The 25181-nt window shown below is 46.0% G+C and overlaps 1 protein-coding gene across 1 annotated transcript in view; it reads left to right on the top strand.

The window, feature by feature from the left end:
• The window catches only part of ryr2a (ryanodine receptor 2a (cardiac)), a 662889-nt gene that overhangs the window by 395048 nt on the left and 242660 nt on the right, over positions 1 to 25181 (top strand). The window contains exons 27-29 of the mRNA XM_080200677.1: positions 3991 to 4199; positions 6208 to 6382; positions 24617 to 24825. Coding sequence (XP_080056803.1) covers positions 3991 to 4199; positions 6208 to 6382; positions 24617 to 24825 — 593 coding nt within the window. The remainder of the gene's footprint in view (positions 1 to 3990; positions 4200 to 6207; positions 6383 to 24616; positions 24826 to 25181) is intronic.

The following is a 25181-nucleotide window of genomic DNA, read 5'->3' as shown; positions in this document are numbered from 1 at the left end:
ATTTCTCCTTATTTTATAAGATATTATAATTATTTTCTCTTGGCTTTCCTCATGTCACCCCCATTGCGGAGGGAAACTGTGAGAGGAGGTGGTCGATTAGTGTCAGGTCTATCCCAGCAACGCTCCGAAATTAGCTGTGGCAATGCAAGTGTTTTGACATTAGCTCACCGCCTCCTCACCGTTACTTTTCTTTTCCAAAATGAGAGTATACGTACTCTCCGCCGAGTGAGCTGATTTTGGGGAGAGAATGAAAATCTCGGGCTGTGAAATTGAGGGTGCACTCGTGCCACACGGGGCGGGGGGTGGAATTCCCTGTTAATGCCAGCAGCAGGGAGCATGGTGGCCAGGGGGACTTAATTTGGCGTGAGGCCAAAACTCAGTTTCCCAAGGGTGGGATGAAGTGTTGGAATTCTCTTCTCAAGCCTTTGAAGGCGGGTCGAGATTTCCGACGAACAGAGTCGGGAAGTCCTTTAGCATGCGCTAGCATCTCGTGCTTGATCATCAATAGGCCACCTCGCCGGAATTACATTCCCGCTCTAAAGTAAGTTATTGCCAAGAGGAAGTTAAACTGTTCGTTTTTACAATTGTATATAAATGGTGTGCACTTAGCGAGATTCACTTCCTCTGTGACTTGGAGATGAGTAGTTGCGGCTTTTGCCTTCTTGGGAACCTGACATAACTCCACTTATAACGGGTGACGGGAGCATAAGTTGCACGTAGGCTGGAGGGAGGCAGCTCTAGGGTGGATGGGTGGTATGGAGGCTAGACCTGGAAGGCAAGCTAAGGGGGGTAAGGGAGAGAGGTTGTCCGTGTACTCTTTAACCTGGGGCTTCAGCCCCATGAGGAAATAGCGGGTGAGGGCAGCTTCCTGTCTGTCCCATCTGCCACGATGAGATTGGCTGTGCTTCGCCTCGATGCAAATGTAATGAGCTGAACACTGCAAGATCTTGTACGGTCAGCCGTTTCCCTCATCCCCAGTGGAAATCAATCGCACTTGTACATCCACCACACAAACTAGACTTCAGAGCGGATGGTGGCGAGGCGGCACAGTGGTTAGCACTGCTGCCTCACAGCGCCATGGACCTGGGTTCGATCCTAACCTTGGATGACTATGTACAGCTTGCACGTTCTCCTTGCGCGTTGTTTTCTTCGGATGTTTCGGTTTCCTCACACAGTCCAAAGATGTGCAGGTTGTGTAGATTGATTTCCTAGAGAAGTCAGGTTGAATAAAGATTTGACAGCGATGTTCAAATTCATGAAGGTTTTAGATAAAGCAAACAAAGTGAAGCTGTTACTGTGGCAGATGGGTTGAGAACCAAATGACACCAATTTAAATTGAGTGGCAGAATAACTAACTGCAATAATAGGAAAAACCATTTTACACAGTGCGTGTTAGCATCTGGAATACACTGCCTAAGAGGGTGACGAGGCAGATTCAATCCTGGTTTTCAGAAGGGCATTAGATAACCACCTGAGGAGACAAAGACCGCAGGGCTTTGAGGGAAAGATGGGGCGTAGAACTGGTTCAGCTGGGGTTTGGGGAAATGCGGAGTGTAGGAATGTCTGTGATGGGGTTTGGGGGAATTGGATTCTGCGGGTGGCTGTGATGGGGTTTAGGGGAATTGGAATATAGGAGTGCCTGAGATGGGGGGATTAGCACTGCTGCCTCACGGCACCAAGGACCTGGGTTCGATTCCTGGCTTGGGTCACTGTTTGTGTGGAGTTTGCACATTCTCCCGGTGTCTGCGTGGGCTTCCTCCGGGTGCTCCAGTTTCCTCCCACAGTCAGAAAGATGTGCTGACTCGAACAGGCGCCGGCGTGTGGCAACTAGGGGAATTTCACAGTAACTTCATTGCAGCCTACTTGTGACTAATAAATAAATTTTTAATCGGATTCTGGGGGTGGCTGAGGTGGGCTTTGGGGGAATTGGAGTGTAGGAGTTGTTGAGAGGGGCTTTGGGGGAAGGCAAACTGTAGGTCTGGTTGAGGTGGGCATTTTCTTTTAGGAAGTCAAATTGCAAGAGACGCTTTTGCATCGGGCCAGCACAGACATGATGGGCTGATTGTCCTCCTCCTGCCCTGTGACCATTCTATGATTTCACACCTTCTATAGCCATGCCGCCTATCCTGATTTGCTCAGTTGCGATCTGGTGCACATTTAGTTCCGTGGAATGTCCGAGCCAGCTTACTGCTGTGCCAGAAGATTGTGGGTTCAAGTCCCATTCCAGGAATTGGGCACTAAACTCAAGGCTGAAGTTCCAATGCAGCACTGAGGGATTGATGCACAGTCAGGGGTGCTGTCATTTGGATTAAATGCAAGATTGATGCCTTGACTGCCATCTCAGATAGATGGTACTATAGAAAAGATTGCATGGTACTACATTGAGGAAGAACAGGAGAGTTAACGTCAATATCCTGGCCAATATTTCCACCTCAAATCACCATCACAGAAATAGGTTAATCTGGTCAGAATCACGTTGTTGGCTGTGGGAACATACCATACGCTGTCAGCTGTCATGTAATGGCTTGCATCACTGCCTGTACGAAGTCTGCACGTTCTCCCCATGTCTGCGTGGGTTTCCTCCAGGTGCTCTGATTTCCTCCCACAGTCCAAAAGACGTGCTGGTTAAGTGCATTGGCCATGCTAAATTGTCCCTCAGTGTATCCGAACAGGCGCCAGAGTGTGGCAACTAGGGGATTTTCACAGTAACTTCATTGCTGTGTTAATGTCAGCCTACTTGCGGCACTAATCAATAAACAATAAACAAAAAGTATTTCATTAGCTGTGAAGTGGGCATGAAAAATAAATGCAAGTTTCTTTTAGAAATTATTTTTATGCTAATGCTTTGCATTGATAACAATCCAAGAGCAAAAGGGATAACTTCCAACACTCTCTATGATCAGTTGTGACATTAAGTACAGTGTAATCTTTGCATTACACATTTGTTCTAATGTGGTCCTGTTCATAAAATAACATGTTGATCTTTTCCAACAGTTTTAATCAGTCCTCTTATTTTTCCCTACAAGTTACTGCTTTGCATATGTGGGGTGGAAATTAATCCAGGTCGTCGGAGTCTAACCTGGTGGCTGAAGAGGAGGCAAGAGCCCCCCCATTGCCTCCTGCAGGGAAGGCCTGTTGTATTAAGTGCTGTCAGACACTATGCGGCGGTGGGGGGGCCTTCCCTGGGATCAAGGACCCCAAGAGTGCAAACCCCACCCCCTGACAGCTGCTGGCCAATCAGAGGCCCGCAGCTCCTTTTGCCATTAGCAGTGTACCCCGCAGAGGCTCAGGATCAGTGAGGGACCCAGGCCGCAGGTGATTGAGAGGAGGGTGGAGATGAGGATTGTGGGGAGCGGGTGACTAGGTGGCACAGGGTGGCTTTGGAAGAAAGGGGAAGGGGCTGTCTGTCGGCAGACCCTGAGGCCTCATCCTTTGACCAGGCCCTGAGTGGCTGACAGCGAGGTGACAGCCTCAGCCCCCCGCTGGTCGAATACCAGTCTCAACAGGACGGTGCCCTTAAGTGGGTGTTAATTGCCCACTTATAGGCCTCAATTGGAATCAGGGTGGCAAAGCCTACGACCGGAATGTTATCACCGTTCACACCGGTGGGATTTTCCTATCCCACTGCAGTGAATGGAGATTGGCTGGGCACCAAATCCCCTGACCATGCTGCAGCAGGAGCATGGCATGAACGGTAAGATCGCACCCTACGTCTTGTAGATGTTTCTATTAGGTACTGGTTATGAACAGAGTGTTTGTGAGATGTTCATGTGATTACATGTCCCATGATCAAAAGCCAAGACTCCAGGAATATGCCCACATGGAGTTGGCAGCCCTATCGCTGGGCACTCGCTCGACACCCTATAGCTGCTAGGCAGAGGAAACATCCACCCTTCCGGTCAGTCTGAGGCTGCTCTTTGTTTCCAAAGTGTTAATTTGTTACTGGAATGTAGAAGTCACCTCCTCCATTGTGTGTGTTCTGTGTTATAGCCGCAAGAACCGACCTGTTGAACACTGTGGCGGAGAGATTCCGCATTTTCCGTGCTGAGAAAACGTACGCGGTGAAAAGCGGGAAGTGGTACTTTGAGTTTGAGGCAGTGACAGCTGAAGACATGCGGGTCGGCTGGACCAGACCAGGCTGCCGCCCGGATCAGGAGCTCGGCACGGATGATCAGTCCTTTGTTTTTGATGGTTTAAAGGTTCGTCTCGCTTCAGAACACATCATAGAATCCCTATGGTGCAGAAGGAGGCCATTTGGCCCCTCGAGTCTGCACCGTCCACCAGCCCTTAACCCTGTAGCCCCACATATTTACCCTGCTAATCCCCCGACACAATTTAGCAACCAACCTAACCCACACATCTTTCAGTCTGTGGGGGGAAACCGGAGTACTCAGAGGAAACCCAGGCAGACACGAGGAGAATGTGCAGACTCCACACAGACAGTGAGTCAAGCCGGGAATCAAACCCGGTCCCTGGCACTGTGAGGCAGCAGTGCTAACCACTAGTGTGCCCAAGAGTTGATATAATCAGAGAGCAGTAAAAATGCTCAAATAAAGTTCATCAATCACTTTGCTTTCGACATTTTAATTGTCCTTCACTGCGGAAACATTATTCGGTATATGTTGTGATTCACAAACGCTGCTTTGAGAACAAGATAAAGCTTGATTTGTTTTGGGAATGGTGGTGGGGGGGTGCTCTTCAAAATGGTGAATGGCCTTGCTGCTGGGGATTTAAAAACATCACACCATTATCAGGACCAATTCACAGGTCAAACGCAGAACAGCCTATGGAGCTCTCCCGACTCCACCCGAGCAAGCTGCCTTAGCCCCGCTCAGAAGAGTATCTCCTAATGCTGCTGCTTTAAATTTTCCCACTGCCCCACACTGATATTCCATGGGACAGTTTTCATTTTTAACCCATTTATTTTCTTCCTCTTCAGTTCAGCACTCCTCCCCTTGTATGATACCATTCCCTGTCTGAGAGACAACATGATGTGGAGATGCCGGTGTTGGACTGGGGTGAACACAGTAAGAAGTCTGACAACACCAGGTTTAAGTCCAACCGATTTATTTGATAGTAAACTCACAAGCTTTCGAGGTTTCTCTCTTCGTCAGGTGAATGGAGAGCTCTGGCCTCAGACAGAGCATATAAAGCGCAGACTGTCTGTGCTGTTGTGTGCTCTGTCTGAGGCCAGAGCTCTCCATTCACCTGACGAAGAGGGAAACCTCGAAAGCTTGTGAGTTTACTATCAAATAAATCGGTTGGACTTAAACCTGGTGTTGTCAGATTTCTTACTGAGAGAGAACAGCCAGGCAGGTTGATGTTGGGTCTTTACCAATGGGTGTTCTTGAAATGGATGATGAGAGGTGTGCAAGATCGTAGAATCCCTACTGTGCAGAAGGAGGCTGTTTGGCCCATTGAGTCTGTCCAGACTCACTGACAAAGCACCCCACCCAGGCTCTATCCCCAAAACCCCACATATTTGCTCCACTAATCCCCCAACCTACACACCTTGAGGCTCTAAGAGGCAATTAAGCACGGCCCTTAATCTGCACATCTTTTGAGTGGGGAAGGAAACCGGAGCACCTAGAGGAAACCCACACAGACATGGGGAGAACGTGCAAACTCCACACAGCCAGTCACCAAAGACCGGAATTGAACCTGGGTCCCTGGCGCTGTGAGGCAGCAGTGATAGCCACTGTGCTACTGTGCCGTCCTCGCCATACCAAGCGAAATAGTTTTTCCAGAGAGCAAGCAACACACACCAAAAAAGTAGATATTCCCCTTCATTTCAGTTTAAAGGAAAACATATCTATCAGCCCATCCCACAATGTACAACCACTAAAGATAATGGACACAGTAAGAAGTCTGACAACACCAGGACTCACCTGGTGAAGGAGCAGTGCTCCAAAAGCTTTTGATTCCAAATAAACCTGTTGGACTTTAACCTGGTGTTGTGAGACTTCTTACTGTGCCCACCCCAGTCCAATGCCAGCATCTCCACGTCAAAGATAACAGAGATTAAGGTGAATGAAAAACCCTTTTATTCTCTGCCTAGAATTTCTGTCAGGGATTCCTGCCGCGTTTATTCACTGGAGGATCAGACAATTGGTCGGATGCGCACGGTTTGAACTCTTCATCCAACACGTGGTAATTGCAGCAATTTGCTCACCTTGTGATTGTTTGCATGTGATGCTCTTTACGCAGGCACAACGCTGGCACCAGGGCAACGAGCACTTTGGCCGCTCCTGGCAGGCTGGGGATGTGGTCGGCTGCCTGGTGGACATGAACGAGTACACCATGACGTTCACTCTGAACGGCGAGGTTCTGCTGGATGACTCAGGCTCCGAACTTGCCTTCAAGGATTTTGAAGTTGCAGATGGTAAGTTTGGAAGAGTGCATGCTTTGGAAAAGAGTTTGGAAAAATGAACACTAAATAGTTCTAAATAAATTGTGATTGACTGCCTCATCCAGTTACATATCTTTGAGAACCATTAGTCTGAATTCAATGTTGCATAAATAAAGGAATTCAAGGCCATTATTAGGCATATTCTTGACCACTATCATATTACAGGAGAAAATTCAGCATGGATTCAGAAGGGAACCAGTTTATTTGATTTCTTTAAATAACTTATATTATGAATAAAAGCCCTACAAGAGGATATACCTAGACTCTTCAATCTTGAGATTTACCAAGCTGCCTATCACATAGAAATATAGAAGAGAGGAGCAAGAGGAGGCCATTTGGCCCTTCGAGCCTGCTCCACCATTCATCATGGTCATTGCTGGTCGTCCAACTCTATAACCTAATCCTGCTTTCTCCCCATAACCTTTGATCCTGTTTGCCCCAAGTGCTATATCCAGCCACCTCTCAAACACATTCACTATTTTGGCATCAACTACTTCCTGTGGTAATGAATTCCACAGGCTCACCACTCTTTGGGTGAAGAAATGTCTCCTAATTCTCTGCCCATTGAAGTGGTGAAGGCTGCCTCGCTAAATATTTTTAAGACACAGGTTGATGGGTTTTTGATAAGCGAGGGGATTAAGGGTTATGGGGAGAGGGCGGGAAAGTGGAACTGAGCCACGACAGATCAGCCATGATCTTATTGAATGGCGGGGCAGGCTCGAAGAGCTAGATGGCCTACTCCTGCTCCTATTTCTTATGTTCTTATGTACCCTGTATCCTCTGATTGTGACCCTTGGCTCTGGACACTCCCACCATCTGGAACATCTTTCCTGCATCTGCCCTATCTAGTCCTGTTAGAATTTTATAAGTCTCTATGAGATCCCCCCTCATTTGTCTGAACTCCAGCAAAAACAATCCTAAGCTAGTCAATCTCTCCTCATGCATCAGTCCTGCCATCCCCAGAATCAGCCTGGTAAACTTTGCTGCACTCCCTCGAGAGTAAGAACATCCTTCCTCAGAAAAGGAGACCAAAACTGCACACAATATTCCAGGTGCTGCCTCACCAAGGCCCTGTATAATTGCAATGACACATCCTTGTTCCTGTTCTTGAAACCTCTCGCAATGAAGGCCTCTTGGAAGCGCTGGGTAGCAAACTTGGTTTCCGTGCATTCAGCTTCTGTCATAATTTTGCAGATTTTCTTTCTTCAGGTTTCCTTCCCAACACTTTGCCCAACTGACTAACTAGCTATTGGTTGGATGGGAAAGCTAGTAGCACAAGGAGCCAGCAGAGGAGCAGGTGGGAAGGAAGGGAGAGGTTGCAGTCGGGATAGTTGAGAGTGTGTGATGGTGGTCGGTGGGGGCAAGCGGATTAGTGGCGTGTGAGTTGGCAGTTGGAGGGGAGAGTGCGAGGTAGAACCATGCACTGATCTAGACAGCACCTTCCAAACCCATGGCCACTTCCATCTAGGAGGACAAGGGCATCAGATACCTGGGAACACCACCACCTGCAAGTTCCCCTCCAAGCTATTCACCACCCTGACTTGGAAATATATTGCCGTTCCTTGGTAGTTGCTGGGTCAACATACTGAAATTCCATCCCTAACGGCATTGCGGGTCATCCCACAGCACATGGACTGCAACGATTGAAGAAGGCAGCTCACCACCACCTTCTCAAGGGCAACTAGGGGTGGGCAATAAATGCTGGGCAGCTAGTGGTGTCCATGTCCCGTGAATGAATAGATTGTGGGGAAATCTACAGGTTTGGGCCTGAAAGTAACATCTCTGCCTCTCTTGGCCCACATGCACTGCTGTAAAAGGCACAGATCTTACGGATCCAGCACTTCTCGCTTTGTTTTCCCTGCTCGGTTCCCCAAGGACAGAAAGTAGATTATTAAAGGAACTAAAATAGCTGTGATTCATTTGGATTTTGGAGAAGCGTTTGATAAGGTACTGCCCAAGAGATCTCTAACAAAGATAAATTGAAGCACAGAATCCCTATAGTTCAGATAGAGGCCATTCAGCCCATCGAGCCTGCACCAACTCTCCAAAATGTCATCCCACTCTGCTTCACCCTATTCCTGTAATCCCATACATTTAACAAGGGCAATCCATCTAACCCAGACATCTTTGGACTGTGGGAGGAAACTGGTGCAACTGGAGGAAACCCACGCAAGACACGGGGAAGACATGCAGACTCCACTCAGACAGTCACCCAAGTCTGGGATTGAACTGAACCCAGGTCCCTGGTGCTGTGAGGCAGCTCTGCTAATCACTGTGCCACCGTGCCATCCGAACTGGGGGTTGTTTGTCCTTAAACAAAAGGTGACCAGGTAGTTGGAGCAGCAGCTGGAGGACAGTCAGTAAAGATAAGGATAAGGGAACATTTCCAAGGTTGATGATGTGTGTTGTGATGTTTTCTGACATGCCGTTTTAAAGTTGGCCATGAGAAATCAATATTTTGAATTGTACTAACTCGCTGTCGCATTGACAAGTTGTATCTGTGAGTTAGTAAACCTTCTTGACGGTTAACCTTGATTTGTAACACGGCAGCATTAACAGACATTTCCGTGTTTGTGTGTTGATGTCTGCCAGAGCCGTGCAGATCCTTGATTGAAGCTCTTGATTCAATTTGATTTAATTTGATTTATTATTGTCACATGTATTTACAGTGAAAAGTATTGTTTCTTGCATGTTACACAGACAAAGCATACTGTTCATAGAAAAGGAAAGGAGAGAGTGCAGAATGGAGTTTTACAGTCATAGCTAGGGTGTAGAGAAAGATCAACTTAATGTGAGGTAGGTCCATTCAAAAGTCTGATGGCAGCAGGGAAGAAGTGGTTCTTGAGTTGGTCGGTACGTGACCTCAGACTTTTGTATCTATTTCCTGACGGAAGAAGGTGGAGGAGAGAATGTCCAGGGTGTGTGGGGTGTTTGATTATGCTGGCTGCTTTTCTGAGACAGCGGGAAGTGTAGGCAGAGTCAATGGATGGGAGGCTGGTTTGCGTGATGGACTGGGCTACATTCATGACATTTTGTAGTTATCTATCAGCCTTTCTGTGAAACATGCTGAAAGTAAACCCCGATGTTAACTCAGAGGGGAAGTCGTGAATGTAGCAAGTCCCACTAGAATCACAGAATGCCTACAGTGCAGAAGGAGGCCATTTGGCCCACTGAGTCCTCACTGACCTCCCAACAGAGCACTATACACGGGTCACCTAATGTGCTATTCCTGTAATGCCCTGTATTTACACTACTTACAATACTTACTATACCTTTTCAGACAGTAAGGGGCAATTTAGCACAGTCAATCCAGCTAACCTCCACATCTTTGGAGTGTTGTAAGACATCAGAGCACTTGGAAGATACCAACCCAGACACAGGGAGCATGTGAAAACTGCACACAGACACTGACCAAGGCCGGGATCAAACCTGGGTCCTTGGCGCTGTGAGGCTGCAGTGCTAATCACTGTGCCACCGTGCCACCCATTAGGCACCTTCTCTGGCTTTGAAGGGAGTAAGAAACCATCTTCCATGGCCCGACACAAATTACCGCTGCCCGAGCCCCGCCGGGGACGGATCGGAGGGGGTTTCTGGTGAAGGTGAGCCACCGGACTGTCACCAGAAATGAGTATAACTGGCACCAAACTCCCAGTGGCATCAGTGGACACTGGCATTTCAACATTTACGATGCTCCCATGCCTCTGTTGAAAACCCCAAAGTAACAACAGATCAGGGCGCTGTGGACATGCTACAGGAACGTGGATCTTCCAGGAGCCCCCACTTTGAAACCCTATCCCACTCCCTTCCTCCTGGCGAGCAAGGTTAAAATCAACCTTCGTGTTACTGCACTGAGGCATCCATCAACAGCAATTTTTTTCTGGGACACAATTATTTCATCATCAATCATGAAATGCATCCAGTGAAGAATAATTGAATTTGAGAACATTTTGCAGTCTGAGTGTTGTGTTGAGAGTGCCACTCGTAGCATCTGATTTGTGCTGCTTTATATTCACGGCTCGTCCTTTATCTGCTAACACAGCGGATGGTCTGAAAAGGATGAGAGACAGTGTAGGCAGAGAACCTGCTGTGTTTGGCAAAATGAGATTAAGTAACAAGACTCTGAGAAACTAACTAGTACGAGCGTTGATTTTTAACTGCGCCAAGGGTTCTCAAAGTCCGACTAGATTAACAAAACATTATATGGTGCAGCACAGAACTGATTGGCATATCCCTTCACATTCTGTAAAGCCACAGGTTGCTGAATGCTTTGATTGAGAGATTGCACAGTGGCACAGAGGTTAGCACTGCTGCCTCACAGCGCCTGGGACCCGGGTTCGATTCCCAGCTTGGGAGTCTATGGGGAGTCTGCACCTTCTCCCATGCAAACACAGGGAGAAGTCACCACACTCCGGTGGCGGTTCAGGTACACTGAGGGAGAATTTAGCATGGCCAATGCACCTAACTAACATGTCTTTTGGACTGTGAGAGGAAACCTGGAGGAAACCCATACGGACACAGAGGAGAAGGTGCAGACTCCGCGCAGACAATGACCCAAGCTGGGAATTGAACCTGGGTCCCTGGCGCTGCAGTGCTATCCACTGTGCCGCTCATGTTAGCTAATCAGAGACTAGCAGATCTTCATACCCAACAGTGCCACTGGGATTAGTGGCCACTGCTGAGATTGCTGCCAAATAAACCTGTTGGCCTTTAACCTGGTGTTGTGAGACTTCTTACTGGGATTGCAGTGGGCCAGGACTGACCATAACAGAGGAGGCACCCAGAATTAAGGTAAATCAGGTCTGCCTTGCTGCGTTGAGTCAGGCAGGCCCCAACAGATTGGTTGCGCACGTGAGGGGATTGGATGGTGGGGGGCTGCTCAGTTGTATGAGCAGCTGGGACAACCCTTGTCACCGGAGGAGCCTTCTATGGGGCACAGGCCAGCTAACTGGGTGGCCCCCTCAAGCCCCCAAGTCTGTAGTGAGGTTGCCAGGGTGGACCTAGTGGTCTCTCCACGTGGTGAAGTTCACACCTGCTACTGGTAATGTATCAACTTCAATGGGGATTTGAACTGAGAGTTCCACTGCTGGTAAAATGCCAATCTCCACCATCCCATTCTACTTCCACTATTGACACCCTCGTCCCTTCCCCAAACCCCCCTCCCAAACCCAACACTTTCCACGGGACCCATAAAATCCCGGCCAATGCGTTTCTTTATAGTTTTTACATTTATCTTCACTGATGACTCTATTGGTCAACTTGTTCTCCTAGAATGGAACTAAAGAATAGAAAGAAGTCAGACTTGACTTTCTGGGTACTGTTAGTGAACTTGGCTTTGTCTCTTATTCACTTTCCATTTCATTTCTTAGCATTTTCATTTGCTGACTCAGTTAGTATTTCATCTTTCATTCACTGCTTTTTACCTTCTTCCAGCTTGTGAACTCTCAAAGTTATGAAACTGTTGCTTTGTAACAGGACAAATGTCCCTGACTCCTGCCTTTTACCTGTTCTCCCCTCTTCATTTGGCTTCAGTCACATGAAGAGTTTCAGTGCAGGAAATGTTAAGTTCTCTTCTCCTTTCTCAGGTGCTGACTGACTCGCTTTGCCAGTCGGGTCCCTTTTCCTTTTAGACTCGGTATTTTATACCTGATTAAAGATGTAATAACAGCAGGAATGCTGCAAACGTATACCTAAGGTGTGCGTGCGTGTGTGTGTGTGTGTGTGTGTGTGTGTGTTTGTGTTTGTGTGTGTGTGTGCCTGTGTATCCATGTTTGGCTATGTGTTTATGGTTTTGTGTGTCTGTGTGTGTGGTTATGTATGTACGTGTGCGTGTGTGTGTGTCAGTGTCCGTGTCTGTGTGCTGTCTGTTTATGTATGTGTGTGTGTATATGCGAGTATGTGTGTGTGTGTGTGGATGTTTGCTGTCTGTTTATGTGTGTGTGTGTGTGTGTGTGTGTGTGTGTGTGTGTGTGTGCCTGTGTATCCATGTTTGGCTATGTGTTTATGGTTTTGTGTGTCTGTGTGTGTGGTTGTGTGTGTGTGTCAGTGTCCGTGTCTGTGTGCTGTCTGTTTATGTATGTGTGTGTGTATATGCGAGCATGTGTGTGTGTGTGTGTGTGTGGATGTTTGCTGTCTGTTTATGTGTGTGTGTGTGTGTGTGTGTGTGTGTGTGTGTGTGTGTGTGTGGAGTTAGTGAGCAGGGAGCTGGATGAAGTGTTGACTTTGGTTACCGTATGGACAATGGTTGACCAGCACTCACTGCTGGGACTGTTCCAGCTGACATGCACTCATATAGTATTGTCAATCTGCAACTTAACGGAAGGAGATTGGAAAAGATTTTGTTGTTGTGAAAGATGGCCTAATATACAGGGGCTTTCTAATTGAAGGCTGGTTCACCATGAATTATCCCATTAATAATTCACCTCCTCCTGAGTAATGCAGCATAAATAAATGTACTGAATAGAATAGGGTGAGTTACAGTGTGATTGTAGCAATAGATCATTAGGATTGTACCCAGAAAGCTGAAACACTCAATTTTTCAAAACCTAAGAAAATGTCCTCTGTCTATATTTCCTAATTGTCACAGACACTAATTATTTGCTACGTTTCTAGTATTGAATTCCTGTCAGATCAGCTGGATTCCCATGTTGCATTGTTACAGAAACAAGGTGCATCCCAGTTCTGAACTGTGTGGAAGCTGTGATCTAGTTCTCTCTGACCTTCCATTAAAACCAGTTCAGTTTCTTGCCCCTGGATTTAATCAGCGTTTCTAGTTGAAGCAGTTTTACAGCATCAGAGTGACAGGCATTGCTGTCCTGACCAAACGATGACAATTGAACTGTTAAAGCATTTTCTGCTGTTTGTCCTGCCTGCTATGCGCACAATTTATATCAGTGCTGCTGCTTTTATCTGTTTACTTTATTTTTCCCGTGAATATCCTTTCTCTAATTCAAGTTGTGTTTTTCTCCTTTTGAAATGTTCGCATTCTATTGCTGTTACTCGTCAAATCCATTTACACAAAGGCCTGGAATTAAAGGACAGCATGGGTGGCACAGTGGTTAGTGCCGCTACCTCACAGCAAGAAGTCTCACAACACCAGGAAACCCCGTGAATGTTATAAGTTCTTCTCTGGTCTCATTGCTTTTACAACCCCCTCAACCGATGGGCGGCACAGTGGTTAGTGCTGCTAACTCACAGTGCCAGGGACCTGGGTTCAGTTCTGGCCTCGGGTCACTGTCTGTGTGCACATTCTCTCCGTGTCTGCGTGGGTTTTGTCCTGGTGCTCCAGTTTCCTCCTACAGTCCAAAGATGTGCGGCTTAGGCATATTTTCCATGCTAAGTTGCCCCTTGTTGTTAGGGGTGTTAGCGAGGTGGAGTTGCGGGAATCTGGTCTGGGTGGAATTGTTGTCAGTGCAGGCTTGATGGGCCAAATGGCTTCCTTCTGCACTATAGGGATTCTGTGAAACCAAAAATTGAGTTGGGCCAGTTGATCCCTGAGTTGATGTTGTGTCAGCAGCAACCCATAGGCAGTTTGTGGCTATATTGGGTGCCATTGCGCCTGTTTTGTGTCACCAAATTTACAGGCCAAAATGTTGGTGTCCAGTTTCAATATTCCCTCAAATCATATTACTGATTAACACTTCCTGCGACGGTGCCTGTTGTTTGTGCACTCTGCTGTATGTCCTTTATCATATTTTTAAAAATATCAGAAAAATTACTGGGACTTCTCCTCACAAAGGGACCTCCCTGGGGCGCTGTCAACCAAATAGAACAAAAGATCTGCTTTACATAAAACAAAAGATCTGCTGTAAATGATCCGTCTGCAAAGGAGTCTGCATCTGTCCTACCCCCAATAAACCTCAGCACACACAAGAGTGCGCAATGCTGTTGCTGGCTTGATCTCAAACGTTCTGAAAATGGTGCGGTTGTGGAGCACCTTGGGATGTTTTACTGCAAAGGCCTGTGTAAATGCTGTTGTTAATTTAGCTGTGTCTGCATTTGAATAGCACCAACATAGCAGGAAAGGCATGGCAGCTCTGCTGTTTGTCACACTCAGTTATGGCCCAGCTCAGTCCAATCACACCTCTGACCATTCACCACATACAACCGGGCTGCTTCATCTTCCACTTTTTTACCTGGTAACCAATCCAACCTGGCTGGAACACAAACAGACTGGAAAGATAGTGGAACAGTGACCAAACTTCTCCATAACTAACTAATGAGGACATACTTAATTATTTCTTGTGAGCGAATGCCATTGAATGTCTAATTCATTTTCCGCATGCTTTACATTTGATAGTTAAGAAATCATTGCTTTACAAATATCTGCAACTTTCAGTTAAAAAGATTGGGGCTCAGTCATTTATAACACATTTAATTATCTACGTGACTCACCTTGCTCTCTGCACCACCTGGGCTTTGCTCCCTAGTTTGTGTGTATTTCTTCAATTTAACTGCTCTCTTACTTACTGTTTGCCTTGTACTGTGTGCTTCCTGATCCCTTTGTTTTACACTTTATCCTGATATTCTCTTGCCTCCACCGGCAAGTCCTTTTTACATTCCTTCCTGATCTACCTGTTGCCCTGTTTAAACTCTGTCCATTGGTACACACTGCTTCCTGACCCCTTTTACCTTCCTGTTCCTTCTCTGCTCGCCACCAATTTCATTCTCCCTTCTGTCCCCTCACACCCTTTCTCCAGATCATGGTCTCCACTTGTGCCTTGGCCCACATTTGTCCTCTGCTTTCTCTCCTGCCTTCTTGGCTCGCTGTGGTTTTTGTTAGTTAACTGTGAAGTTTAAATCAGCCATTAAGTCCAGCCAGAAAAGTCTTGGGCTGCAAAAAGCATCTTACTCTGAATTTCCTTGGATTTCCACAGCAGAGTGGAAGGAAGTTTGAGAGGTTGTTGTATACCTTTACCAAAGTGACGGCAGGTTTACCTTGAGTCACATGACTAGATTTTTATAGTTTAATATCTAAACGGGAGTGCTGCCTCAAAGGTGTTTACTTGTGGGTCTGACTAAGTAGGGAGTCTTTTAGGGGGAATGTTTTAGAAGATTTTTTAACTGTGTAACTATAATCTCATGTGTTTATGTTTTTTTTCTTGTTAATAATTCTTTTACTTTTGTGTTGATGGACTTCTTGCTGCTGAGATGAGGTGCGTTCCCTTGTTTACAAAATACCAAAAAAAATATAGACTGGAAGCCAAGTTTCCCTCTGGGATTTGGTTTGCTTCTGGTATTTGCTTCTGGTGCCGCTGTTTAAAAAAGGTAGCAGACAAAAGGGGGGTAACTACAGGCCAGTTAGCTTAACGTCCATAGTTGGGAAAAGCTGGAATCCATCATTAAAGAAGAAATAGCAGGACACCTGGAAAAGAATGGTTCGGTCAAGCACACACAGCATAGATTCATGAGGGGAAAGTCATGTTTGACAAATTTACTGGATTTTTATGAAGATGTAACGAGTGTGGTTGACAGAGGGGAACCAGTGGATGTGGTGTTGTTAGATTTCCAGAAAGCGTTCGATAAAGTGCCTGACAAAAGGTTGCTGCAGAAGATTAAGGTACACGGAGTTGGGGGTAAAATGTTAGCGTGGATTGAGGATTGGCTATCTAACAAGAAGCAGAGAGTTGGAATAAATGGGTACTTTTCTGGTTGGCAGTTGGTGACTAGCGGCGTGCCACAGGGATTGGTGCTGGGGCATCAACTATTTACCATATACATAGACGATCTGGAGGAGGGGGCTGAGTGTAGGGTAACAAAGTTTGCTGATGACACGAAGATGAGTGGGAAAGCAAATTGCATGGAGGACGCGGAAAGTCTGCAGAGAGATTTGGATAGGCTGAGTGAGTGGACGAGGATCTGGCAGATGGAGTATAACGTTGGCAAGTGTGAGGTTATCCACTTTGGAAGGAATAATAGTAAAATGGATTATTATCTAAACAGTGAAAAATTACAACATACTACTGTGCAGAGGGACCTGGGGGTCCTTGTGCATGAATCGCAAAAACTCAGTCTGCAGATGCAGCAGGTGATCAAGAAGGCAAACGGAATGTTGGCCTTTATTGCGAGGGGGATGGAGTATAAAAGCAGGGAGGTCTTGCTGCAATTGTACAAGGTACTGATGAGGCCGTAACTAGAGTACTGTGTGCAATTTTGGTCCCCTTATTTGCAAAAGGATATATTGGCCTTGGAGGGAATACCGAGAAGGTTCACCAGGTTGATACCAGAGTTGAGGGGGTTAGCTTATGAGGAGAGATTGAATAGATTGGGCCTGTACTCGTTGGAGTTTAGAAGGCTGAAGGGTGATCTTATAGAGACATATAAGATAATGAAGGGGCTAGATAGGGTAGAGGTAAAGAGATTCTTTCCACTTAGAAAGGAAACAAGAACTAGAGGACACAGCCTCAAAATAAGCCGGGGAGGCGGAGGAGGGGGTGGTGTGGTGGGGGGAGGTGGTCAGTTTAGAACAGAGTTGAGGAGGAACTTCTTCTCTCAGAGGGTAGTGAATCTCTGGAATTCTCTGCTCATTGAAGCAGTGGAGGCTACCTCATTGAATATGTTTAAGCCACAGGTAGATAGATTTCTGATCAATGACGGAATTAAGGGTTATGGAGAGCAGGCGGGTAAGTGGAACTGAACCACTTTCAGATCAGCCATGATCTAATTGAATGGTGGGGCAGGCTCGAAGGGCTAAATGGCCTACTCCTGCTCCTATTTCTTATGTTCTTATGGTATTGATGAGGCCATATCTGGAATATTTTGTAGAGCATCGGTCTTGTTACTTATGGAAGGATGTAAATGCATTAGAAGCATGGGGAAAGGTCAGAGAGGTTAGGTTTGTATCCACTGGAGTTTAGGAATGTAAGAAGCTACTACCCTGTTAACCTTTAGTTCCCTTGCCTTACAAGAACCCATCTACCTGATACCTATCTGATTAGCCCATCTCGAACCTGTGTTTTCATTTTATTTAATTTTTTATTGTTGTCTACATTTTATTTCTTTATTGTCTCTTTTCATTTTTCATCCTCCCCCACTCTTTCTCCTTACTTTATCCTGCCCCTTTCCTTACCTTTTCTTCCCCTTTGTTTCCCCTTTCCCCATTTTTCTAAATTTTACCTCTCTCCTATCCATTTCCCCCCCTTCCTCCACATCTTACCCTCTGTCACAGTTTACCCTCTGATTTCAGCTTCACTGCCGTTTGGCCATTCACACCTTTTATTCTCTCTGTGGACTGCCAATTGCAGCCTTTTCCCCTGGTTTCTGTGGCTGTGACTCATCTTTCATTCTCTTGGGACTTGATGGATTAAGTTACAGGGAGAGGCTGAATATACTGGGAATTTTTTCTCTGGAGCGTAAGGAGGCTGAGGGGTGATCTTATAGAGGTCTATAAAATAATGAGGAGCATAGACAAGGTAGATAGTCAACATCTTTTCCCAAAGGTAAGAGAGTCTAAAAATAGAGGGCATAGGTTTAAGGTGAGAGGGGAGAGATACAAAAGTGTCCAGAGAGTCAATTTTATTACACAAAGGGTGGTGAGTGTCTGGAACAAGCTGCCAGAGGTAATAGTAGAGACGGGTACAATATTATCTTTCGAAAAGTATTTAGATAGTTACATGGATATGATGGGTATAGAGGGATAGGGGCTAAAAGCTGGCAATTGGAATTAGCTTAGTGGTTTCAAAAAAAGGGCGGCATGGACAAGTTGGGCTGAAGGGCCTGTTTCCATGCTGTAAACCTCTATGATTCTATGACTCTGATCCTGCAGTATAAATGTTTCCCTTTTTTTATACTTTTTCACTTTGACAAAGGGTCATCTGGACTCAAAATGTTAGCTCTTTTCTCTCCTTACAGATTCTGCCAGACCTGCTGAGATTTTCCAGCATTTTCTCTTTTGGTTTAAGGATCTATCTACCTCCTCCAGGAAGATATTCAATGACGCCCCCACCCCCCCCAACTCCGCTGCCTTCTGACGCAGAGTTCCACAACCTTTTGGAGGGAAAAAAAATCTCCACATCTCTGTCCTAAAAGGGGGACTCACTGGAAACGGTGGCCCCTAGTTCTGGACTCACCCCCATGAGGAAACATCCTTTCCACATCCAGCTTACCAACAACGTTCAGGGTCTTGTATGCTTCAATCAAGCCAACCCTATCCCTGTGGAGGTTTATTGGTGAGGGAAATAATTTTTTTTGTGGCCATGAGCAATATCGAAGGAGATTAGCAAAGGGCTGATGAATGTATGGCAGGCTGTCACCTACAGTGCATTATGTTCACATTTAAAAAGAGCACAGAGTGAATTTCTAGTAGTGACCGACTACTTGACATTGGGGAGTGCGGAAAGCTTTGAATAATTCAAATGCAAAGCATAATTATATGTCCTGCCAGACCTTTGAATGAACAGAATGTGAACATGGCTGAATTGTCGACATTCACCTACAAAATATCAATTAAGGGGAGAGAAGCTCTGATTGATTTTCAGCACTCGGAGTTGTGAAGCATATCAGCGATGGCCAAGGGTGAGCAGGGCAGGATGAGAAAATTTACTGCTCCCAGTCCCCAGTGAGTTCAGGCCTGTTGTATTTTGTGGTGCTTTAGTGTTGAATTGGTGAGATGGAGGAGGCTGGGAAGAGGCTTGTCATCGAAAAGACCTGTTTCTGTGCTGAAAAATTCGGAGGTGCTCCAGTCCGCTCACACTTTGCTTCCTGTTTCTGGGCCAGCCCTTCATCCTTTTCAACAAAGAACAGAAAATGCTGGAAAGTCTCAGCAGGCCTGACAGCAGCTGTGGAGAGAGAACAGTTCGAGTCTGTTCGAGTCGAGTCGAGTCTGGATGGCCCTGCGTCAGAGTTAAAGACAGAGAAAGGAGGACGTGATTTATACTGTAAGGGTGAGGGGGAAGATGTCACAGACTAAAGGACAAAGGGAATATAAACGGTGGTTATAAAGTCTGGGAATGGTGCTAATAGCGTCCATTAAGAGATGGGAGTGTGTAAAAGGCAGAACAAAGGTTCAGAGTGTAGGAATGTGGCAGGTAGCCCTAGTGGGGGTGGGTGGGGGGGGGAAGGTGGGGAGGGATGTGTTTTCTCCACAGATACTGTCAGATCAGCTGGTACATTTTGGTATGATTGGCAGATGTGAACTAAGGGGGAGTGGGAGAGAATCAATAAATCTACTGATCACAGAGAGGGAGCAGATATGTTGGGTGACCTTTACTGTTTATTGAAAACTCTTGCCCGATCAAACCGTACATTAATAATGCTGCCTCTTGTCTGTGGTGAACTTCTCTATTTGTCGATTTTTAAAATTAATTTGCAGTTCATTTAACCCTAAAAAGCATCACTATGATTGGTACATCGAATGATTCTTCTTCCTCTCTCCTTTTCGTTTTTCATCAAACATAATAAAAAGTGATTTTCTTTCAGCCGTTATGTCTGTTGTGTCACAGGATGTGCTGTTACCTCGTGCTTTCATTTATAGATATTGAGTTTCAGTGCATGTCCAACACTTTATCCCCACGTGATTCTCAGCACGGTAGTTTTAATTACATAGCACCGATTGGCAGTGAGTTTGAACCGAAACACACTGACCTCAGCAACTGTTCTGTGCGGTCAGTCAGCAGGACCGGGTGCAGAGAATGGTAGCTGGCCAGAGGAACACTCAATATTGGATCTCAGGCCACATTTGAATGAGCTGAAGCAAATGCCAGACATTTATTGGCTGTTCCTTAGGCAACCCGTCAACTGTAATGACATTCAGGATGGGTTTTACTAGTCCTATCAGCAGCAGCAGACATTGTCATGGGCAGGATGGGAAAATTTAGAGAGCTGCCAAAAGTCAACTGGGTGAAATTTTATGAAAAGAACTGTCAGTGTTGAACGAGTGTGAAAATTGGAGAGAATCACTCTGATTTTTTTAGGTGTGCTTTTAGTCGTAATCGTAACACATTTAGTTAAAAACAGTGCCAGAATATGATTCTCGCCAGTAGGGGGAGGAACATGGAGCCTAATTTCACTGGGTGAAGCCGGCTGCTGAGCTACAGAGGCACCATTGTGCTGGCGCCCTGATCTGCCAATGCCCTAGGAGATCTCTTGTCACCAATCAACCCCACAACCCCACCACCCTACCCCCCACCACCACCATGGGCATCGGGATCCACCATTGATTTCACTGGCAAATCAATGCTGGTAAGATGGCGAGGGGTGAGAAACCAGCCGTGATCCTGATTTTTCGCCTCTCGTCCTATCTTACTGGCCCGTCTCACCGATTGGCTGGTGGTGCGATGCAGTAAGATTGCAGCCGATTGGCTTTTGGCCGTTCTCCAAATTTTCCCACCTTGCCTGCGACGATAGCTACTGCAGGCAGGACTGGAGAATTCCAGCCTTGCAAAGGTCCCGGGATGGATGGGAAGCAATCGGGAAGGGGTTATGAAGCAGGAGTCCAGCAATGGCCTTCAGCAATATTTTTTCCCATCCAAAGCTTCCCAGCTGCTGTTTGGACCCTTTGGATCCTTTAGAAAAACAATGTAAATGGGCCCTGCAATGGAACAAATCACTCAGGCATTGTAAAAACAGAATGAATGAGAATGTTCAGTGCTGGGATCTGCTAAAGGAAACTGGAGCAGATCCTCTCCTCTCGGCTCCGACTCATCCAAGTACTGGGACCTTTTTTCTCTGGAGCGTAGAAGGTGATCTTATAGAGATTATAAAATAATGAGGGGCACAGATCAGCTAGATTGTCAATATCTTTTCCCAAAGGTAAGCGGAGTCTACAACTAGAGGGCATAGGTTTAAGGTGAGAGGGGAGAGATACAAAAGTGTCCAGAGGGGCAATTGTTTCATACAGAGGGCAGTGAGTACCTGGAACAAGCTGCCAGAGGTAGTAGTAGAGGTGGGTGCAATTTTGTCTTTTAAAAAGCATTTAGACAGTTACATGGGTAAGATGGGTAAAGTGCAGGCAATTGGGATTAGCTTAGGGGTTTAATAAAAAGGGCAGCATGGACAAGTTGGGCCAAAGGGCCTGTTTCCATGCTGTAAACCTCTATGACTCTATAACTCTTTGTTTTAATGGCGGTGATCTTTGGGGATTGCTAGTTAGGCTGCAGCCAGATCACCTTTCCCCAGATTCAGCCAGCCTACTATCATTTCAGAAAGAGGGAAAGAGGCTCGTCATTTGAATAATCAAAGGGCCAAGAACCTATTTCAGACGGGATCCCACTCTTGTGTTTTCCCGAGTTTAGCAAATGATGAGTGGTACACAACTGGTGGAAAGTGTGGTACTGTAGCACTGCTGCCTCATAGTGCCAGGAACCAGGATTCGATTCCTGGCTAGGATCACTGCCTGTGTGGAGTCTGCATGTTCCCCTCGTGTCTGTATGTGTTTGCTCCAGATGCTTCAGTTTCCTCCCACAGTCCAAAAGACACGATGGTTAGGAGTATTGGACTGCGCTAAATTCTCCCTCAGTGTACCCGAACAGATGCCTGAGTGTGGCGACTGGGGGATTTTCACAGTAACTGCATTGCAGTATTAATGTAAGCCTCCTAGTGACTAATAAATAAACTTTGTTTTTTAACTTTAAAATGTGCAAATGCATCCCATCTGTCAATGTGGATGGTTTAGGCGTGCACTTTATTCCTGTAAAATCTAAATATCTCTAGGTACTGCATTGCGTAGGTAACTAGCTTGGGCTGAAACAGTTGTTAATGAATTGGCTGGTAACTGAAACTGGGGCCACAAAAGCCAAAGATCGATTTTGTAAAGGCTCTTCATGCTGAACATCCCTGTTCTGTAGGTGAAATAACTCCCGAGAGGCTGGTGTCCCAGATTCCCTTTATTTACAAACTCAATTCCACTCCTAGAATGGTTCAGCTAGAAAGTCAGAATGCGGAGTGCCAGTGGACCTGACACTCCCATTTTCATATATAGGTGAGGCTCCCTGATCGGGCAGGCAATTATATCTTCAATCAAGGAGCTCATACTCCAAGAGGCCAACCTCATGGGCCTCATTGAAGTCATTACAGTGGGGGCAATATATTTGCCATTTCTGGTGGTTACCTGGCAGCTAAGGGATGAGGGATACTTTATCGATCGAGACAGGTTACAAAAGCAGGGAAGTCATGTTGGAGTTGTATGGGACTTTGGTGAGGCCACAGCTGGAGTACTGCCTGCAGTTCTGGTTGCCACATTATGGGAAGAATGTGATTGCACCAGAGGGGATGCAGAGAAGGTTCACCAGGATGCTGCCTGGGATGGAACATTTAAGTTATAAAGAGAGGCTGGGAAGGTCGTTTTTTTGGAGCAGAGAAGACCGAGGGATGACCTGATCGAGTTGTACAAGATTAAGAGGGACATGGACAGAGTAGATAAGGAGCAGCTGTTCCTTTTATTTGAAGAGTCAGTCAGGAAGGGACATAGGTTCAAGGTGAGGAACAGGAGGTTTAGGAGAGATGTGAGGAAAAAACCTTTTACCCAGTAGGTGGTGACGGTCTGGAATGCGCTGCCTGGGAGGGTGGTAGAGGCAGGTTGCCTCACATCCTTTAAAAAGTACCTGGATGAGCACTTGGCATATCATAACATTCAGGGCTTTGGGCCAAGTGCTGGCAGATGTGATTAGGTGGGAGTTCAGCTGTTTTTAATGTGCCAGTTCTGATGGACCGAAGGGCCTAGTCTGTACTGTATAATTCTGTGCAATGGTCTTGTTGGGTTTATGAAGAGTGGGGTTGTGGCTGATTGTTCATACCATCAATCTGTTACCACAAGCTACCTTTTGTTCACAAAGCTTTGGACAGATAAAGCCACAGTCTGCTACCTGCAAACACTTTCTCACTAATGCTTCTGTAAAGATATGACTGGTTTGAAGTGTGTAGCTGTTGTGTCATTCTAGAGTTCAATTGCCCAGGATTAGGTTGCTAAGTTGTTTTTTCAATCCATCTACTTAAGCACTTAATTTATTTCCTTCCACACTTTAATTATCTTCGCAACAAATCCTCATATGTATTTTCTCAATGAGTCAGAGGGACTAATAATACAACTTGAGCAAAAAGCATTGCAGGCATGAATGCTATGAATTATTGGGCACTGTGAGGTCCCAGGATAGACTAGCGAAATGTGCAACATGCTCAATGCCTGAGAGTGTAGATTACACGTGTTGTTGGTACAGGGAACCTGAGTAAGGCTCGAGACTCCCATTTCTTTGCTAATAAAGGTAAGACTAGAATGTACTTGATGGCCGGTTTTTACAGCGAGGCTCATTAAACCCCACCCGAGGGCAATGGACAATTCCGTTCTGCGAGCTGCGCCCACCCCGATTCCAGGGTGGATATGGCAGTACAATTCCACCCGATATTCCTGCACAGCTCTGCTCAAGACGTCCTGTCCCCATTAACAAAGGCCACCAAAACGTTTCAGCGCATGACCTTGTACTTGGCTTCCAATGATCAATCTGCAAATTGGACTTTTTGATTGCAAACTATTAAATGAACAAAATCAGACACTGTGGAGGCCAGCTATCAACTCTTTGACTGATCATGGAATGTATCAGTGCACCATGCAGTATATGTTCTGGGAACTTTTCCAAAATACGTAAATCAGTTTTCCCCATATTATGGAGTAAGATCAACCAGTAGCCGCAGCAGACCCAGCCAGTAACAGTATGTAACCTGCAGGAGCTGCTTTGTTGGACCTACAGAGCCATACTGTTTTGCATCCAAAGAAATGAAGCCTTTCACAATTGTTCACAATTTGTACAATAATGGTACATTCAGTCCAGGAAGTCATCTCAGCAGTTACATTTATCCCTTCTATGATTTCTCACATGTTTTGAGATGCTGTAATTAGTTGGGCAATTGTTGAAGAAAGTACTCAGCATGTGAACTCGGAATAGATGAATGCATTAGAAGGCGTAATGAAACTTCTGAGCTGACTTAAACACAAGGGAGAAAATTCTGACTGTGGGCAATTAGTACCGAGCAGAAAACGTAGGAAAAGCCGCACGTTATAAATCGTATCTCGTTCCCATTGGTGCCAAAGAAAGTAATTTGGAAATGTGTATTATGAGGTTGTTCTGATGTCTTGACACTGCCCAAAGTTAAAGTGACCTCCACATTTTGACATGGCGGTTAGTAAACATGTGCATCAGATTCATATTGCAAGTTACACAATAATCATTCTGTTTCCTTTCTCTCTCTACATCCCATCCACCCCCCCCAACCCCGCCACAGGTTTTATCCCGGTGTGTAGCCTGGGGCTCTCACAAGTTGGCAGGATGAACTTTGGCAATGATGTTGGCACGCTGAAGTACTTTACAATTTGCGGGCTGCAAGAAGGCTACGAGCCCTTTGCCGTGAACATGAACAGAGACATCACAATGTGGTTCAGCAAGCGGCTGCCTCAGTTTGTACCCGTACCAGCAAACCACGAACATGTCGAGGTAGGGCAGGCGGCGTTCAGGCTCAGTCTCCCATTCGAAGGGCAGAATGTCATTGTCACTGAGAGATGGGAAGGCGGGTCAGAAAAATTGCTGGCCATGTTTGCTTACTTCAAGCCAAACACCAGTTTCAAGCAGATTGCACCTCATATTGATTGTCTTTGAAGGCTAATGTTGCCCCATTTGAAGAAAGTACCTGGTTCGGCTTTCGGGTCACGCCCCTGATACCTTTGCATTCTGTCGTTGATTCTTGTAATACCTGGGAAACAGTTCAGTGATTCTGTCCTTCCAGTGAATTTGAAAGGTGAATCGGAAATACAACTTGTAGCTCAGTCTCAGATTTCCACTTTCTTCCAATC

This window comes from Carcharhinus amblyrhynchos, chromosome 12 (genome assembly GCF_965287045.1).
Source record: "Carcharhinus amblyrhynchos chromosome 12, sCarAmb.v2.hapA, whole genome shotgun sequence".
Classification (NCBI taxonomy): domain Eukaryota; kingdom Metazoa; phylum Chordata; class Chondrichthyes; order Carcharhiniformes; family Carcharhinidae; genus Carcharhinus; species Carcharhinus amblyrhynchos.
The sequence above is the reverse complement of the archived record's forward strand: the minus strand, read 5'-3'. Positions and strand labels throughout refer to the sequence as shown.